The sequence below is a fragment of the Topomyia yanbarensis genome, chromosome 2, assembly GCF_030247195.1.
Source record: "Topomyia yanbarensis strain Yona2022 chromosome 2, ASM3024719v1, whole genome shotgun sequence".
NCBI classification, from domain to species: Eukaryota; Metazoa; Arthropoda; class Insecta; order Diptera; family Culicidae; genus Topomyia; species Topomyia yanbarensis.
Window position 1 is genome coordinate 305,592,250 of NC_080671.1, and position 21,289 is coordinate 305,613,538.

Sequence of the window (21,289 nt, forward strand, 5' to 3'; positions counted from 1 at the left end):
AAGGTTGCCACTTCTTGTTTTGAGACAAATTTGTACGTTTTCCTTAACACAGATTTGCACTAAATTTAACATCGGCTGACCACAGATTTGAAGAAATATGACCTGGCATCCCTGTATTTCACGTAGACTTGTCATACTAGTTTTGTTGACAGTAACTTCTTAACATAGAAGTTCCCGTTTTGCAACTACAGTTCATAAACTAAAGCCAAAAATTCTTTTTACCATCTGTGATGACTAAAACAGGAAAAAAATCTGTGATAAATTTCCAAAAAATCTGTAAAAATCACAATATTTCCAAAAATTTGTGAAATTTTTATCAAAAAACCAAAAATCTGTCATCTGTGAAAAATGTGAAAAATGTCATCTGTGATCAAAAATTGTGAAAAAAAATCTGTGACATTACAGAAAAATCTGTGAATATGGTAACCCTGACAGCAAGTCGAGAAACAATCTTTTTACTCACAAAATCGCATAGTTAAAATTGTTCATCCAGACTTCGTACTGCTACCTCCAATATTGAACAGTTTTGGGGTACATGCTCACAGCTTTTAAGAACTTTAAATAAAAACTTGTGCGATCTACTAAAGCAATGCTACAAAATTGTCCGTACACCATTGTATTATTCGAAATATACTTAAATAGTGTTAAGTGGTTACTGTGTAACCACTTTGTTACTGTTCATTCATTTAAACGTAAACAACATGACATTTGAAGTTCATTTTCCATTCGATTTATTCGGTTTTGCGCTTTAGACAGTTATTGTCAAAAATACACGTATTTCCAGAAATGGCACACAAAAAATCTACTTCACACCTTCCAGTCCCATGCTGATTAAATGTCGCTATAACATAAAAATAAACAAAATATTCAAAAAATAGTAAAATATAAAACAATTCCAAATATCTCTGAACCCATGCCCATAAAAGCATAAGAGTCCCATATGGATTTTTGTCGAAAATGAGTTATCTGTTGGATTGTATTCTGTATCACCACTGAATCACAATGCACAAATATGATTACCAGGTTTTTCAATATGGGACTCTTATGCTTTTATGGGTAGTATAGATAATGAATAAAATAGGAACGAAGACGCTTCCTTGCGGCACAATAAGTGGATTGTCGAGAGATTTAGATACAATATCGCCAAAGGCAGGTTTCTGAGTACTAACACACAAATAGAAAAACTTATGATACCAAATGTATGTAACGTTTGAAACAGTAGAGATCTAGCAAATGTTGTAAAAATTCGTTCCAGGTCTAAAATACAACAAAAATTATTGAATCTATTTTCCCCTTTCCATTTAATTAGAAAGAAATACAACGATTATTAAATCGTGTATACATTTATTTACAATTCACGCACCTCTTGTTTAACTGTCGTAGTTTTTCACAAGTGTTTGCAAATGTCATGCTAAGTCTCAACCGTGTGTGCTTGATCTTTTGCTTTATCTATGGTGTGGTGTTTATTTAAGGAAAACATTATGCTTAGTCTGTTTCACAGTTACTGTATAAAGAGTGATACATATTCAATCAAATTCGCTACTACAGACAGTATTACTTTTACAGCGATAGTGAAGAATTGGACGATAGTTGATTGATTCGTGGTTCGGCGAAAAATGTGTATGGTAATTCTGCTTAGTTTGAAATGGTGAAATTATCAACAATACAGTTTTCCTGCTTTACACACAAATAATGCTGGATTATATATATATAAGTATAGGCCATGACATCGTGGTATGCCATTTGTGTAGTAATCCAATTAAATTTAATTGAAAAGCTTCTAATAACTCGTGACAGCAGTACATTTTTCCCCGCGGGATGTATAATTATAATTTATCTTTCATCCAATTTTCTCGATTGGACTGTATCCTCCTTAATCTCGATATGCTTTTCATCGTTCAGCCACTTTCTACAATGTGCTTGTTGTTTGCATTGAAAGAAAACTATATGCTCGGTGTGTTGCCGTGATTACGACCACTTCCGGTGTATGCTGGTGAAACACAGACTACAGTGCTACATTGTGAAAACAGTTTGTTTTTCGATGCATTTCATCACAATTCGATGTTGGAATACAAAAAACATGATTGAAGATTAGCAATAAAAATTGAGAGTTCATGGTCAGACAAGTATATGTTTCACATTAAAATAAGCGTTCTATTCTAGAAATTCAATCAAAATGTCAGTAACTACTAAATGGTTCCTAAATGTAAGTTTCAGCTGTGGAATCGATCGCCTCTATTGACTACTAGCACTATTTTTAAAATCGTAGGCTTCCTAAAAGGAACTTTCAACTCATAACATATTTTGTCAGCATAATTTTTTAACAGATTTACATTTACCTTTCACATAGAAACCGGTGGTTCGATGCAGAGTGATAATAAAGTGATAATAAGATAATAAATTGCCGATCAAATAAACGAACTGATAAAAAAAAGTTAATAAATTAAATTATGCTGACAGTTGAGCAGTAGCAACCACGATTTGTATTTACATCGTAATTCGGTGCTTTATATGGAAACCTTTTTGGTGCTTTATGTGTTAACCTTTTTGTCTAAATATTTTGTGGAGTATTAGTTAAAATTGTTATTACTTGTTTGTTTATTGTATATACCTATGTTTCACATTGTCAACAGGCATAAGTGTAGATGAAACAAATTTATTAAGGTTTCACCCAACCAAAGTTTAACAAGTATAATATTCGACAATCTTTAAAATTATTTTTTTAATTTCGAATTTGGTCACATGTAACCCTGAAAACATACCACACATACATATGACACATGTGAACAACACATCTTATATACTATTGGAAAGGGTAGACGAACGCCTTTTGAATTAGTTATTAGTTATATTGTCCGGATGATTTTCTCACGAGATATTGAACAATAAGTAAAAGAAGAATAAAATCGTTTTCCGCAAAAAAGGTCTGAAACGCTTCCTTGAAAAAAGAATGAACATTGTTTTCGTGCTTAGCGACCGAAAATAAGCATAGAAAATACTTTTTCTCGCAACTTATTTTGTTGTAAACTAGTGATATAGAGCCTAGTTAAAGTCTTCATTTTGAATTACTTGCCTTTCAAGCAGGAAATATATATATATATATATATATATATATATATATATATATATATATATATATATATATATATATATATATATATATATATATATATATATATATATATATATATATATATATATATATATATATATATATATATATATATATATATATATATATATATATATAAAGTTGAAGGAAAAATCTCTCAAAAACTACGTAAAAAGAGGATCCAGTGTAATTATGATTGTTACACAACTTTTTTGCATTATTCATTTGCTAGTCTTTAACCCCATTTATAGGTATATATACAATATAACTCTCGTTTGTGTACCATAAATGGGTAGGGTGGTGCGGTCAATCAATTTTCCGTCGACACAGTTCCGAGCACGGTATTAATTTTGGATTCTTTCTGTTTTCAGAGCGAACGAACCTCTTGGGACTACAGTACGGTTTCGTTATCGCGAGTACCCGGATACGGGTTCGGGATCGCTGTATCTGGCGGTCGAGACAATCCACACTTCGCCAACGGGGATCCGTCGATAGCAGTGAGCGACGTGCTCAAACATGGTCCAGCTGAGGGTCAACTGCAGTAAGTTATTGCGAAACACCTAAGTACTATTATTAAATTATTAAGCTGTCTGTTTGCTTCTCAGGGTTAACGATCGAATCATTTCTGTAAATGGAATCTCACTGGAAAATGTTGAGTACGCCACTGCCGTACAGGTACTGCGGGACAGTGGCAACACGGTTACTTTGGTGGTAAAACGGCGTGTGCCAAATCATAGTCTAATGCAGCCGACGGGCGGCAATGTCGTTCCGGGTGGAGTGGGTGCGAATCCACATCAGCATCAGCACCAGCATAGCCTCAGCTCAACCGGACTAGGGTTGGGTGCTTTAGCAAATAATGGATCTCAACAGCAAATCAAAGTGATTGTTACGAAAGCGAGCAAGAAAGACGATTTCGGCATCGTGTTAGGATGTAGATTATTTATTAAGGTAGGAAAAACTCAAAACGTTCAATACCAATGAAACGGGTCTTAATCGTTTTCCATAAATGAGCAATTTCAGCAAGATTGAGCCAATTATGTTAAAAATCGTGACCATCTCCGATTCTGATCAAATTTTTCATGTTTCATCAGTATGGGAATTTTTAAATTGGTTTAAATTTTTTTTTTAACATTTGTGGCTAAAAACAATGTAAAAAATATTTTTAATCATTTTTTAGCCAAAAGTAGTAAAAAGAACAAAAAATTCAACGTATTAGATTTACTTTACCTTTAATTTGATATCATTATCGAAAATATCAATCAAGCCGTTCTCTTTCAATCAGAGACGCCAACTGAAGAAAGATGTCTACTTTGCGCGTTAATATCTCCCAAATAAACGAATATATTTTAACGAAAAAAAAAAAAAAAAATTTAATATATTTATAATTAGGTTTTCAAAATAAAAAAAAAGTTTAATCAATATGGAAACTTTTTTTTTGAACCACGCGCAAAAGTTCAGTATGATTTTGATAGTTTATGTGAAAATCCCCCCTTAAGAAAATTTAAAGTTTGTTTCACTATAAAAAATCGAAAACAACGTTAACCTTCCCTAAAATTTATATTTCATGGCATAGTTTTAACCACTTTATTTATTGAAAATGTGACTAAGAGAAATTTAAGACTTTAAAAATATATAATATTAAAGGCAATTCGTTATCTTGTGCCTAACATTATGCACAAAATCTACATTGTTCCTACCTTTGCGCGTGCTGTTCCCAACTTTGCTCATGTTTATAAAAACACGATGGTTCCAATAGAATCGATGTTTTTTCATTCATCAAATGGATAAGGAATATGGGTTATACTAGCACGAACGGATAGTAATTTTCAAATTGTACTATAAACATGGACTTTTTCTGCGACCGTGATGTGCAATGTCATTGGTAATTTCAGGCTGGTGTTTGCCTAAGGACGGATTACTTGAAAGATGGTGTCACTTGTTTGTATTTCGGTTCTTCCACACTTGGCTCTTGGAATGATTACGCACTAAGGAATCCAATGTGATATATCGCCATGCCATCTGAAGAACGATTATAATACATTCGGCGAATGGATGATTATTTCTGCTTGATAATTTAAACATATAATGTGTAGTATTTTCGGGAATTTTAATAGCTTTCTACTCTTGAACAGGTTAAACATGTTCATGCAATGTTCTATTACTGGTGGAGAACATGTAGATTCATAAACCGAACTGAACTGCAAAGTACATATTGTTTGAATTGGAGATAGTCGAATTTTAAACTTCCTCAACGGTTTTAGGGTTAATAGAAATGAATACAAGTTGTCTCAAATATAATTTTTACTTGTACAGGTACAGAAAATGTGACATGCACCAATTGAACGCTATACCTATAGCAATAGGTCGTACTTGGCGTTGTTTTATTAGAATATAATGTAACACAGTTAGTGATTAATTTAAACATAATTTGTTCATTTGCTGGTGTAACCGAAAAGTTCACGAATATCTGATCCCAAATCTTTTATCGCACCAGCGATGCCAAAGTATTTTTTCTAGAATAAACAATGGCCTTCAAAAATATAAATTCCTTATTCTATTAATGTGCGAATTCCATTCCTACGAGTATGATGAGGCTACAAGTTTTAGCCGAAATACGCGTATTTATTGCAGAGAAAGGGATATGCAGTTTTGAAGTTCGTGTTTATTTGCGTAGTGCACTGCCGTGGTAGGCATACTCCCACCTACATAGAAAATCCATAGCATATAAGACACATGGGCCTCAAAAAGTGAATATTTAACTCTCAATCTTCACAATTGTCTTCAGTTATAGGGTTTAAAAAGTGGTAATTGTTGCGTAAATCGATGAACCCATGGTTTTTAGGTATCATAAACATTTTCGAACTTCCACAACTCGAAAAATAATGCGGGGTTTGGTCATATTAATTGGCCATATTATATGTAGTAAACGGCAAAATAAACACCAAAGGGGCACAAAACTGAGACTCCGACAAGGGCGTCAGAAGACCATACTACGGCTCTGCTGACGGACATTCCTTATGCGCGTGCTTTTTCATGATTCTAACTACCAAAAAGAGTAGCAAGCTGATTTATCAAGAATAGATAAGAAGAATAAGAATGAATTTACTAATTTTGTACCAAAAACCAAAACAACCTATGTCAAAAGATGCAGGAAATGAAAGAAAGAGAATCCTGTTTTTGTCACTTCTTTTGACATGAGAGCAGGAATCCAGTTGATCAATTCTTGGCTTCTACCGATGAATGTCACACGACCTCTAGGCTTAGTTTGTTCCGGGTAAGACAATAGTTGTATCAACAATCAAGTACAAGGAATACATTCTTTGTATTGTTGAACGAAAAGTACTACCTTGAAGATTTTACGGGCAGAGATATAATCATTAGAACATAATAAACGAAACAGCTCTTTGTACACATTGTTGAATTCACAGTACACACAACGTTCTTGACCTCCACGATGCAATAGTAAGAAAGCGTCCACAAGTTCTATCTATGGTCCAAAGTACCGAACTATAATCGCAAAAGGTTATTTCTAAATATAATAAAAATAAATGCTGGATGCATCAAAGTGATAGGATACTTTACTTCACCGAGGACATCTTGAATTTTTCGATTTTCGTGTTTTTCGGCCCACCCCAGTACATATCATGGCAGTGCAGTACAAGTTTAGTTTTGAAATAGATTGCGGTATAATTTAATTATTTTCATAATAAAGGAAAACGTTTCATAAACTAGTTATTTGATCATTCCGCACTAAGTTACCCTTAATTACAAAATATATTTTACATTATATATCTTTAAATAATCCTAGTTCTTCAACAAATCCTAGTTAAAAATACGAATAACATCTTTTTGCATCCATATGGAGGAGGATTACTTCGAAAAAAAACTTTAAGCCTATATAAAGACCGCACAAAAAAGCTAAGGAAACTACCAACGCAGAAGTGGGGAAATTCAAGGAATGCATCAAAATACAACACCCGTGGAATAGATTGGTTTCGTTGTCATGAACGTGGTGTAATACGTGTAGAAGAGTCGATGTTTTGCTTAATTTTATATAAAAATGACAAGTAACTTATGAAAATATTACTAACGAAAGGAGCCCAAAATAAGGGCTCCTTTTGTTAGTAATATATTCATTTATGATATGTCATTGTTTACGCTTGCGAAAATATTGGCTTTCATTTTATTCTATTACTCGCGGTTCGAGTAAAAAGGAAAACGCAAAATTGCTATACTGTAGAAACACTGTTCTGCAAATTTGGCGTTTTCTGTTAAAGTTTCAGTAGCAAAACAAGTAAACTGTTGGGGTGAACTACAACACCCTATTTTGAATCAGTGTAATGAGTAAAACTCTTTCCGAGGTACTAAATTCATGTCTCGCAAACACAGGAATTGTGGAACATTATAAATATTAAATAACTAAACGGTCATTAACATTCGATCGATCAATTCAATGATAAATTATACAGGATTTCAAAGCGGCGAACTGACTAAGATAACCGTCACGTACTGCAACAATAAAGAATAAATGTGCAGTTGAAGAAAGTATTGCTGATTATTACGTCTAACGTCTTGTTAAGTGATGATGTAACCGAATATAAATATGATATATTCAGCTTATGGTTTGTTGTATCATATTTTTGGCTGGCCGCCAAAAATATGATACACTAAAAATGAAAGTTGGCAGGCAATCTTGAGGTTTACAAGAATTTTTGAATCTAACTTCGCAATCCCCTTTTTGGAATTTTTCATATTCCAACGATTTCACGATGTCGCTATACTGCCCGTAAAAGCATAAGAATCCCGTATGGATTTTTGTCGAAAATGAGTTATCTGTTGGATTGTATTCTGTATCACCACTGAATCACTATGCACAAATAAGAATACCAGGTTTGTTAGAAAATATCATAAAAATACCAAAACATGGTTGTCCCATCCATAAAGCTTAATGAAAATGTAAATCTTGAACAGCGTTTTGCTGTTGTTCTTATGCTTTTATGGGCAGTATAGAAAATTTCTTATTTCATATATGCTTTCAGAAATCGTATTGCCTATTGCTTTTATAAATTATATTACATATTACTTTTAGAAATCCAGTAAGGTATAAGTGTTCGGAAAACGACTAAGCAAATATTATAAAAATATTATTTTATCTAGCGGTAAGTTGACCATTAACTTTCCTTTTCTGCGGTACATTCGCAGGAAATTTCGTCCAAGACGAAAGATCAACTAGCTGCCAATGGTTACTCACTACATGAAGGCGACCTTGTAACAAGGATACACAATACAAATTGCAACGACTCAATGAGCTTGAAGGAAGCGAAAAAGATAATCGACGGCTGTAAAGAACGACTGACATTGGCCGTACTGAGAGATACTACCAACAGCGCGTTGAACGCGGGTCTTGGCGGTGGTACCAGCTCCGGTATGCACTCGCCTGTATACTCCCATACTGCGCAGGTTTCCAATTGCAGTAATATGGATGAAAACTATCTAAATGGGAATGGAGGATCGTACTCTGGACAAAATTTGTACGTCCAGCCACCGACGCGTCCTTCAGCCATGAGTACGTTACTAGTAGATGATAAAAGCAACCTTACACCACGTGGAAGGTCACGAGGTCCACTAACAGATATTTCTTTACAACAACTAGACAGGCCCAGTACGCCCCCTGGAGCAACGAGCAACAGAAGCGGCGATGGAGCGCCCAACGGAACAGGACACGCGCGATCGCGAAGCATAATCGACGAACCACCTCGACCTCCGCCACCTAGAGGGGAAGATTTCTACAGCACCAGACGCCCATTACATGACGAGAAACCCACATCAGAACCACGATACATCACATTCCAAAAAGAAGGTTCCGTTGGCATTCGACTGACTGGTGGTAACGAGGTGGGTATTTTCGTAACTGCAGTGCAACAGAACAGTCCAGCTGCGGCACAAGGACTAGTTCCTGGAGATAAAATTCTAAAAGTGAACGATATGGACATGAATGGAGTTACCAGAGAGGAAGCAGTACTTTTTCTGCTCAGTTTACAAGATCGTATCGATCTGATCGTGCAGTACTGTAAGGAGGAATACGATAGCATCACAGCACAACAGCGAGGAGATTCGTTTCATATTAAAACACATTTCCACTGTGAGAACCCATCGAAAGGGGAACTGTCCTTCAAGGCTGGTGATGTATTCCGGGTGATAGACACCCTATATAATGGAGTAGTGGGTGCTTGGCAGGTCCTACGCATTGGCCATGGTCACCAAGAACTGCAGCGTGGTGTCATACCCAATAAGGCACGAGCTGAAGAGCTAGCCACCGCACAATTCAATGCCACGAAGAAAGAAATGAACGCTTCAGAGTCAAGAGTCAGCTTTTTCCGGAGACGGAGATCAACCCATCGTCGATCAAAGTCTCTGTCCAGGGAAAATTGGGACGATGTCGTGTTTTCGGACTCTATTTCAAAATTCCCTGCCTATGAACGAGTCGTGTTGCGGCACCCTGGTTTTGTTCGTCCAGTTGTTTTGTTCGGACCTGTCTCCGATATAGCACGAGAGAGACTCATCAAAGACTTTTCCGATAAATACACCGCTCCCCTTCAGGACGACGACAAGGGATCGTCAAAATGTGGCGGCATTGTACGACTTTCCAACATTCGCGATATCATGGATCGTGGAAAGCACGCTCTTCTTGACATCACACCAAATGCAGTGGATCGACTAAATTATGCACAATTTTATCCGGTCGTCATCTTCCTGAAAGCGGACACAAAACATAACATCAAACAACTGCGACACGGTCTGCCAAAGTCGCAACACAAGAGTAGTAAGAAATTGTTCGAACAGTGCCAAAAATTGGAACGCGTTTGGTCACACGTGTTCAGCACGGTAATCAACCTAAACGATCCCGATACTTGGTACAGAAAACTACGAGATTCGATTGACCAACAACAGAGCGGGGCGGTGTGGATGTCAGAAACCAAGGTACGTCTTTGAGAAAGTTTTATTGTTATTTTTCATCTTTGGTAGTTAGTAGCTTTTGATGTTCAGTTGGTGTATAGAAGTGGTTCCGGTGATTATACAAAATGGCGCTCAAGTGTGTAGTTGAATTGGTCAATTCTCAACGTCAATGAAACAGTTTAGTATTTTCAAAGATGTTTTTATTAGCGTGCATTAGGTTTTTAGCGTCTTGGATTTTTTTTTCTAGGAGAGTACTACCAAAATGTCAATTATGATATTTCATCAAGTCAATGTACGATCGATGTATTTGAAATGTTATATTTGATTTATAAAACATAGTTTGGTATTTCAACTTGCGAATGAATTTTAAAATAACCTCTTAAATTTATATATTTTTTGTTTTATCGTATACTTAATTTGTTTTCTATGCGAAGGATGTGTGGCGCGTAAATTCATAACTGCGAAAAAACATTGTTCAAAAATTTTCTCGCTGGCGAAATGCAAAATGTTTACAAAGAACCGCATAGAAAATGATTAACCTTCTTTAGGTGTTAACTTTTTGTAACGAATAAGGTGTTAGCGGGTCACATTGAACGGGATTTCGAACTCAGTTTTAAGACACATTTTTTGCCAAATCTATATGAACTTGTACTCAAATTGTTTGATAGAGTTTCAACTTTCAGTTTCTGGTAATCTGGTAATTACCGTTTCTGACCAGGTTGGCCAGTTGGGATCGATGCCGAATAGGGTCATGTTTGGTCAATATAGATGTATGCAGAACTGTCATAATAAATCACAAGTTTATTGACACAATACTAATAACAAACACACACAAAACAAAAATGAGAATGTATACATCAAATTTGTCCATGATATGACCGATCGTAGATGTCCAGGATTACGATTCCGATGCCGGTTCCGGGGGTATAATAGTATTTCTCATAATATTGAACAAGCGATAAGGTGGCCAATGAATATGTAATATGCTTAGTAGCTTATATAAAATCCCATCTAAAATGATATTGATACTTTGATTCAACTATTGAACCTAGATTCTACGTGAAAATCTTCTGAAAGTTTCGTTAAGGATCCTCTAGAAAGTTTGTACGAAACCAATAAGGTATTTGTTTCGATTACGAATGCGATTTCTTTGCAATGTTAATACTGAAAAAAACACCCTATATAATAAAGTAGTGGGTGATTGGCAGGTCCTATGCATTGGCCATGGTCACCAAGAACTGCAGCGTGGTGTCATACCCAATAAGGCACGAGCTGAAGAGCTAGCCTCCGCACATTTCAATGCCACGAAGAAAGAAATGAACGCTTTCGCGTCAAGAGTCAGCTTTTTCCGGAGACGGAGATCAACCCATCGTCGATCAAAGTCTCTGTCCAGGGAAATTTGTACGAATCCAATAAGGTATTTGTTTCGGTCACGAATACGATTTCTTTGCAATATTAATACTGAAAAAAAAATTCGAGAAAACCACAAACTTCCTGAGCCAAATCCGTATTTTCCGGAAGTTCACTGCGTTACCAAAGTATCCCTATCCTAGTCACAAGTACAATATGCTCATGCATTTCCCAAAAATATTTTCATAAAAATCGCAGAGATCCAGATCTTACGGAATGTCATTGTGTGTGTTAACCATCCTATCTCCCACTAGCTGGTAGTGATATACAGAAAAAAGATGTTTGCATGTATTTAAATATATTCCTGCAAATAACTTGGTTCATGGATTTAGGTAGGTGTAAGCTCAATTGATTTTCCGATGAACCATTTCGCGTACAGAGCCAGACATGTTCCGAGGTCATCGTTCCATCAACCAGCCCCGCCTTAATGTAATGTTTGTATCAATTGGATTTTAACATGACAGTAAAACTTTCGATTCCTTCTTGGAAGGAAGAAATCGACGCGTATCGAGCCTAGTTTGCATACCGTACATAACTAGACTCACTGTTCTCCGTGCACCCACATCTTACGGAATGTGATTGTGTACCAAAAAATATGTGTAGCTTATAAGTAGGAACTCATTCAAATGAGAATTCAAGAAACACTGAAAACATCCGATTCTAAGACCTTTAAGACTTAATGAATTGAGCAGTTCAGAATGTTCACTCGGAGCTACGAATTTATGCCAATGCGATGTGAACAAATGTTTTTGAAAAAACATCAAATTCCTAAAACTAGATTCATGAATTAGTCAGTTGCAGATGATTTTCACGTAGAATCCAGGTTTAGTATTGGAATCAAGTGTCAATATAATTTTATATAAGCTCTTTCAAGAATATTACCAAACTTTGGGATCAATTTAATTGATTGACCACATCGTCGCTTGTTCAGTATTATGAGAAATACTTTTGCACCGCCGGAATCGGCATCGAAATCGTATTGCAGAACATCCAATATCGGTCGTATCATGTAAAAAATAAGATATATACATTCTGTTTTTTTGTGTTTATTATTAGTATTCTGTCAATAAACCTGTGATTTATGATGACGGTTCTGCATACATCTAGTATGCCAAACATGACCCCATTCGGCACCGATTCCCACTGGCTAATCTGGCTAGAAACGGTAATATTTGCCAGAAACTAGAAATTGAAACTCTAGCAAGCAATTTGGATACAAATATATACAAATTAGGCTGAAATGTGTCTTAAAACTGAGTTTGAAATCCGGGTCAATATGACCCGCTAACACCTTATTCGTAACTTTTTTGTACAGCCCTTTAGGAATGTCCGAAAACTTTGAACGCTATTGAAAATCGTTGCTCTCCATGAAAGAGGAAAAGTCAAGAAATTCCAAACTTCTAACAGCAAAACTTAAAAAGTTGTCGCATTTTGAAAGTTCATTTTGGGTCATTTAAAGAAGGTTAATGAAAATTACAAATATTACCTATTTTACTTCACATTATTCTTCTTAAATGAGTACTAAGTTAGGAGTATCGTTTGTTATTGGTCCGGATCGTGTAGAAAAGCCTTCAAAAAAACTAGGTACCTATTGTTTCTGTTTACCGAAAAAGATCGACATTATTGTATAATCACTGCAACCTTGGAAGCTACGCACGTTAATCTGTGCTATGTAGACTGGTGATGGAACGATCAATAATTTCCTTTACTTCCTCATATGACTCATATCACATTCAGCGGGTGGAATTCACGTCGGACATTTTTCTTCCTTTTCTACAACCACCTTGTCCGCTATCGTGCTGCAATTATCCAACACACCCTAGTCGTAGATATATTAACAATCCTAAGTATCCGTATCGCTATTCGATGCCAATTGGTTGGTCAACGTCATCATCGTCCCATCAATACCATCCCAAGATGCATTCGGTTGCCGTACCAACCGCACCAGCCGTTCATTCATATCAGCTAACGAACGAATCGCTACCTTTCCAAAACCCTCGTGGTAGCTCGAACAAAAGTACTAATAATAATTACAACCTTGTTCCCATACATAATCAAATTAATCACTCAACCTCAATGCCAAAGCTCATGATTCCAACGCGACACCAATCATCGCTTAGTCTTTACACACCATTTGCCAAAACATCGACGCCAAGTATCGACCATCTTTCCGATATTGATAACAGCGTTCGCATTGAGCATGCTACACCCTACTACAGCAGTCAATCTCAAATAGACGCAAATGAGCACGAGTCCACCAGTATAAACCATACAAATCATACAACAATGGTGAATGGAGGAACTGATCAGATGCATAACTGCAGAATAACTGATACAAATCGCATTAACATACCTAATACCCATACAGTTCATAGCAGAAAATCTAACGGCAATCTACACGAGAAGCAATCTGTGTTGTATATTGACAATTGATTCCCCATCAGCTGAAGTAACGATCAATATTTGCTTTTGTTTGTGAACTGTTTGATGAAAACTAACATCTGTGCGTGTACTGCATGAACTAATCATACTAATTATTGATCTAATAAAAGAGTAATACTGTTTTATCCAAACGATTTTTGTCCAAAAAGTCTAACAGTGTGATTTTTCTCTGTTTTATTTTCATATATTCGTCCTCGCTTCCAAAAAACAAATACAACACTAATAACAATGAAACAAAAACTACACACCTCATACAACAACGACGTCATAATTCAAACATTTTCCTTCATACTCGTGCGTACCTCCTATTTACTCCAATATCACCCATCTCACCATCACAAATGGCATCATCGAACCCATTCGTTCATCGCGTCTTTTGTATTTGCTTGTGAGCAGCCAGTAGAATCCCTTTCCGACGATTTCCTGTTCCCCATGACCACCTCCCGACTATCTTACGCCTCAAGTCCGGAATCGGATCTGGAACTGAGCCCGGGACCATCGGCCTCATTATCATTGGGCAATTTACCGCAATTGGTGAAGTCAAGCTCTGATCCTTCGATTGCCACTAATCAGGATAATTTGGATAGGGCTAGAGAACTCGGTGATGGAATGCCACCACCATACACGGTAAGCTAACAGCATCCCTTATTATGTTTTTTTTATTATAGTTTTCCTCGCCATTCATATGATATATATATTAACGTCAAAACATTATTATTCATATCATACTAATTTAGTTTAATAATCTAAATATATCAAATTTTCGTCGTGCTTTGGGTTTCGCAGTCTTCCAACAATATTTATTGAACTTTGCGTTATTACTAAGTAGACGTTATCTACCTATAATCCCTAGTCAGTCCCACATAGATAGGGAATCCCATAGAACATGTGACTGACTTGCGATTATGGGCAGTTATGCATTCAAAATTCAAATTATACACAACGATGTGTTGTTTTCTGTAAATAAATTTCTTAAGAGATATCTACAACCCAGCTTGCGCTCATGAATAACGCTTCGCACTTTCCACGAAAGGATAATAAAAACTATCCCAATAATAATCACAGGACTTTATATTACCTTGCCCTTACCTGTGTCCGAGCACCCTCATATCGTTTTATAATTCAAACCCCAAAATCCTACCAATTTTTCCACCGACTAAATCGCCTTTCTCGGTACAATCGGCCGACTATTCATGTCCCTGGGTGCAAAAGTGACCTCGTTGACTTCGTATCATTCCAGGAAAAAAATTGAATAGTGGCACGATTACTGTTCAAACAATACACTCTAAACTTTGCAAAATCATAGAGATATAGCTGTTGCCATGGATCACCTTACTTTGTTACTACATGCGTGGTGACCATGATAAAACAAGAACGGATTATCTGCAACAGAAAAACCATCTACAATGGGAAAACTATTTTTTCTTTAATAAATTCCTGCCATTTGTGAACAAGGGGTTTTACAAAAATCTGCATGTTATAAAATCGTGATAATTTTTCTGAAATTGATAATTTTGGAGCACTTAGTGAGATGGTTTTTTGGCCTAAAAAATTGAAACATACTCAAAATAAAAATTCTTGCGTTCGCGAAGAAGGCCTTACAAGAAGAATAAATGGTAAAAATTTCAAATCGATCGGTATAGTTGTTGCTGAGAAATCGTAGTCACCGCTAAGCCGTTTTCAAAAGAAACATTATTTTGAATTAATTGGGGGGCAATTTTAAAATGAGTTATTCTGAGGCCGCAGTAGTATCAGGAATGTCATTTTGATCTTGAAGTGCCATTCTTTACTCTTTAGTATTCTCATTAGGACCACAAGATATGCTTAAACAATCTTCGAAACTGTAACATTTTCTTCGTTGAAAATGCAAGTGAAAATTAAAGATGAGATTTGGAATGGTAAAAGTACTACAAGAAGACTTTAGACTTTAGACTAATTGCAAAGATGAGTTGATTAGAACTCTATTGTTTTACGTGAATCCGTTTACACATCTTTCAAGCAACTTACTTTTCGAACGATCAATTATGCACTAACACTAATGTACACTACCAGTCAAAAGTTTAAGTTCATTTGCTTTTTTTGAATTTTACATAATTGAGTGGGCTTCTCAGTAGCCTTGTCAAGCATATGTGTCTTCACTATATCATGTTGCTACACGCTACTAGCCAGAGTGTAGGAGGGGTTTTGACGCCTTCGGGTGACGCGTAGATCACAAACAATCTTGTTATGGTAGGTTGTATTCTTTTGATGCGTCGAATACATAACACGTGTACCATCTTAGTGCTACAAGTGCTCACTCCCAGAATTATATTCCAAATTATTTTTTTATATTTTTCTTTATTAAAGGTAAGTAGAAAAATTTGTATATTGAAAATCGCAACTGTTGAAAAAAAATATCAATTCAAATCGAAGATTATCATCTCATTATTGAAAAGTGAAAAAACTACATATTTTATGTGTCTATCGTAGAAAAATGGATCGAAAAATAATTATAAATAATAATAATAATAATAATAAATGATGAAAACCATAATAAAATATTACATTAACATTGTAAATAATACATTAACATTGTAAAGTGAACTTAAACTTTTGACTGGTAGTGTATATTCCGACAAACTTGACTTCCGAAATGGATGAGTATTCCGTACGCATTCCAAATATATGCGCATTTTGTCTTTTGGGGAAAACCGTGGACGAGCGAAAACTGAACAGTCACTCAGGTCGCGGACACCTTCGGCTATTTTGTGTTGTAACTTCAGAACCCCAAAGCACGACAGAAAAATCTGACAAATTCACTACTGTACGATGATTAATGTTCTACGTTTGTAATTTATGTAAATCAAGAACCCCTACGAGCACTCGGCCCATTCTCGCCGCATGACCGTGGAGAACAAGTATGGTTTCTCATCAAAAGGTAACATCGGAGCTCCACTACCACCCGAGGAAGCCATTTATGGCTCTTCTCGTCCTCCACCTCCAATCCAACACGGTAGTCAGGGATCAACCCATTTTGGTCCAGGTACGAAAAAATGACCGCCACTGTTAAACGCTAGTAAAATGACTTCAATTTTTATAGTTCCAGATTTACCCCCTCGGATAGATCGTGCATCAAAACCACCCAATACAGCGGCACCAAGCACCCCAGGTTCGTCACTGCCGTCGCGAAATTCTAGCACTGGTGGAACCCTTGGTCGTTCAGCGCAAGAACGCTTGTTCGGCAATAAGGCGTCTACAGACAATTTGGATCAAGCAGGAGATGATTACGCTACTCGAAGCCAGATGCTTGGCACGACGCCTGACAAGCGGGGAGCCCCTAGTAATGGATTGAATTCACTGGAGCGAACACAAAACTCTTCACTTGATCGAACCCGATCCAGTCAACCACCGGCGGCGTCGGGCAATCCAAATACACCGAGCAAAGCTAACGGATCTTACGATAGTGTTTCAAGTTACGATTCATACAATACATCTCAACTCACGGCGCAGAATATGAGGTTAGGACCCAATGCGCCCGATGATCTTAAATCGGTGCCGAAGTAAGTTTGATTTTGCAATGTAATCGCCAAGCGCATTGAGAGGGCGTTTTAGAGTTTTTATATGGATGTGTGAATTCAAGTTCTGTTTAAGAGAATATTGAAATGTAACTTCATTAGGTTCAAAGGAAAGTTATATGATGATAAACAGAGTAACAAAAAATCACTATCTATTTGTGCCATCTGATTTGCGATAGTGAAAATATTTTTTTTATTTCGATTATAGAGGTTTATCGCCTCTTCGGGTTAGAAAAATCTAATGAAATTTCTTTAACACTATGTGCGGGGCGGATTCGAACCCAGGTGCGCTGCGTACAAGGCAATCGATTTGCCAACTACGCTACGCCCATCCCCTAAAATATTTTTTGTCACACTTGGGCCAGATACTTATCAAACCACCACTTTTTTTCTCTCTTTAATTTTGGATTAATTCGCGGTAAAACTAGTTACAAATTCTTGTAAATCCTCCAAGACAAGTCTGGTAAAATAATATTTTTGCATAGAGCACATTACAAATTTAAAGCAAAAGTTTGTCTTGAAAATAAGTTTAACCGACATCTTCAAGAACATATTTTCGAATGCTTGTACACTTTTGTATCTCCGCTAAAACTTTTAGCCTAAGAACATTTTGGGATTGAAGAGTTAAAAGTACTTTCGACGATATTTACGGGAAATAAGTATTGTACTAGTGTACAAACTAAAACCTTTTCTCTCGCATCTAATTAAGGTCCACTGAGAAAACTTCAAACATATTGATTAATTTTCATGAAAATTGTTTAAAGGGATACGAAAATAACTGTTTTTTTCGTTTTCAAAGATGGGCGCTTTTTGCGGATGTTTCTGTTGAACCTTTGGGCTTTCCTATAAATTTTGGCCGATTCATCAACTTCGAGATCCGTTGATTTTTGAAATTCATTACTCAAAAATAAACTATTTTGTTAGTGATCCCAAAAACACTGGGAAAATCGTTTTTAGATATGTGAAGTTTTTTTTTAAATAAAAGTGATCGGAATTGATTTCTTAAGCAATAGTTAATATATGTTATAAAATATGGAGTAATAACTTTGGTGTAGATCTGTGGCGCCGCCCCTGCCCCCTTCGTAACCATAGTTACAATAGAATATTTATCATTTTGCAGCGGTCGCACGGGTACAGGATTGACACCAAACCAGTCGAATGTATCAGACTATAACCGAAATTCGGGCACCAACGACTTACTAATGACTCCACCCAGAGGAGGTCACGTGCATTCCGACAGAATCAATTTTAATGGTATGATTGACACATAGACTCGTTTCAACCAGTGTAAGGTTAATGCCCACATGTTATTTATAGGTGCGCACGATCCAGTTACTCCCAGAAATTCGGGAGACCGAACAACAGGAATGAACATTCCACAGCGTCCTTCTAATTTGGCACTGGATAGCCCTAGAAAGCATATTCTGGAAACCAAGACAGATTATGGAAAATACAGGTAAGTGTTGGTTAATGTGATCTAGTTTATTAGTTTACAACGAATTATTAAGTTGGAGACGAGAAAGCTTGACAAAAAACAATTCTATCTTTTTCACGCTGCAGAATGCGACAACAGTTCAAAGAAAATCTTTTCAGTAATAAATCGCAGCCAAACCTACACTACTATAGCTTATGTTGTCACAATCGTAGATTTTTTTATTCTAAATATGATACCCTTGTATGAAGTGCCTCCCAATAACATTAATAAACCTTACTTTATGGTGCTATCAATGTAGTATGACGATTTTAAATCCGCTCGCAATTTTCTGGAGAAACACAATCCATCAATTGCACTCTCAATCATTGCCTGTTCCAAATTTGAAAACATCTTTCTCTGTCACGTTGTTTGTTTCCTGTGATTTCTCATATTGTTATATTCATGTCTCAATCACCCTATGATTTTCATCCCTTCGTTTCATATTCCACCCAAATAAATACCTCACACGAAATCACACAACACTCACGCCACAGCCGCAACAACTCAGCATCACAAGCGGATTACTCCAAGCCCAACAAGATGCCACCACCGATGCTTGGAACGCCACCCGCAAATGGAAGCAATGGGGGCGTACCATTCAAGCCAGTGCCACCACCGAAACCGAAAAATTACAGACCTCCCATCGGTGGAAGCGGTGGGCCCATGAACTCTGGACAATGGGAAAATGGGGTAAGTCCAAAAAATTACTAAATCATTATTACACATGTGGTAAGAATTGTTTAAAGTAGCGATGGCTGTTTTTGCTTGTCGTTTTGATCCACTTGTTACTAAAATATAAAATGTATATATAAAAGGAAAAATATTAGTTGTACTAAAGGGTGTTACGATCAAAAATTGGTCAACTTCAACTTGACAATTTTTTATCATGGCGCGTTGAAAAAACATTCATACCTCTAATTTTGAAGAAGTAAGCGTGCTGCATCATTCCTACTGTTTGATTTTGACATTTGTTCTTCAGTTGTGACAATGGCATCGGAGCAAGAGGGGCAACCGATCCGAATTTTGCTCGCGCATCGCGAAAGTCCCAACTATACGCACACCAAGTTGGTGAAATTACTGAATGATGCTAATTCCAACGTAATAAGTGTTCGGAAGACGCTTGTTGACAGCCAGGAAGACTGTAACGGGGAGTAATCGAAAACCTCTCCATCCCAGCTGTCGATTTTTTTGCCCACTACACCAGACGACAATTTTGTCGGGCATCTAAAATAGTAGTTTATTTAGTTCTTTTTTCAGGTTAAGTAATTAGCTGAACTTTCGTGTCTATTGATCTGGGTCTGCTTTGTTTTTAGACTACGAAGACCAGTTTTTATTGGCCCCTTGATGAATTTTAGGCTGATAAAAATGGGGACATATTTTTTCTTTCTTTTTACTCAATCGAGGCTTTTAGGACTTTAATCCCTACATAGAGCCACATAACTGTGATATCTGGGATTTCATAAAAACAGGTCTTCACTTTATGACGGTCGTTCACTAAAAGAGACCTTCTTTTATTCGCATTCGAACTATATAGTAATTTCTACGGTAAGGTGGGACAAATCCGATCGTTGGGTAAACCCCTCTGTTATCCAAAATCGGAAGCACTACGCGAACTAATATCAATATTGTCATATAAAATATTAGTTGTACTAAAGGGTGTTACGATCAAAAATTGGTCAACTTCAACTTGACAATTTTTTATCATGGCGCGTTGAAAAAACATTCATACCTCTAATTTTGAAGAAGTAAGCGTGCTGCATCATTCCTACTGTTTGATTTTGACATTTGTTCTTCAGTTGTGACAATGGCATCGGAGCAAGAGGGGCAACCGATCCGAATTTTGCTCGCGCATCGCGAAAGTCCCAACTATACGCACACCAAGTTGGTGAAATTACTGAATGATGCTAATTCCAACGTAATAAGTGTTCGGAAGACGCTTGTTGACAGCCAGGAAGACTGTAACGGGGAGTAATCGAAAACCTCTCCATCCCAGCTGTCGATTTTTTTGCCCACTACACCAGACGACAATTTTGTCGGGCATCTAAAATAGTAGTTTATTTAGTTCTTTTTTCAGGTTAAGTAATTAGCTGAACTTTCGTGTCTATTGATCTGGGTCTGCTTTGTTTTTAGACTACGAAGACCAGTTTTTATTGGCCCCTTGATGAATTTTAGGCTGATAAAAATGGGGACATATTTTTTCTTTCTTTTTACTCAATCGAGGCTTTTAGGACTTTAGTCCCTACATAGAGCCACATAACTGTGATATCTGGGATTTCATAAAAACAGGTCTTCACTTTATGACGGTCGTTCACTAAAAGAGACCTTCTTTTATTCGCATTC

At 36.6% G+C, this 21,289-nt stretch overlaps 1 protein-coding gene across 11 annotated transcripts in view; it reads left to right on the plus strand.

The window, feature by feature from the left end:
• LOC131683477 (tight junction protein ZO-2) overlaps positions 1-21,289 on the plus strand; it is a 133,459-nt gene that overhangs the window by 87,195 nt on the left and 24,975 nt on the right. For 6 of the 11 annotated variants that reach the window (XM_058965492.1, XM_058965495.1, XM_058965497.1 and 3 more), the window contains 9 exons: positions 3,484-3,653; positions 3,718-4,060; positions 8,315-10,093; positions 14,318-14,548; positions 16,769-16,943; positions 17,001-17,460; positions 18,596-18,729; positions 18,793-18,931; positions 19,444-19,639. In XM_058965492.1, the coding sequence (XP_058821475.1) occupies positions 3,484-3,653; positions 3,718-4,060; positions 8,315-10,093; positions 14,318-14,548; positions 16,769-16,943; positions 17,001-17,460; positions 18,596-18,729; positions 18,793-18,931; positions 19,444-19,639 (3,627 nt within the window). Of the gene's footprint in view, positions 1-3,483; positions 3,654-3,717; positions 4,061-8,314; positions 10,094-14,317; positions 14,549-16,768; positions 16,944-17,000; positions 17,461-18,595; positions 18,730-18,792; positions 18,932-19,035; positions 19,204-19,443; positions 19,640-21,289 lie in introns of those variants that run through there. The other 5 variants (XM_058965496.1, XM_058965491.1, XM_058965494.1 and 2 more) reach the window with 5 other exon arrangements.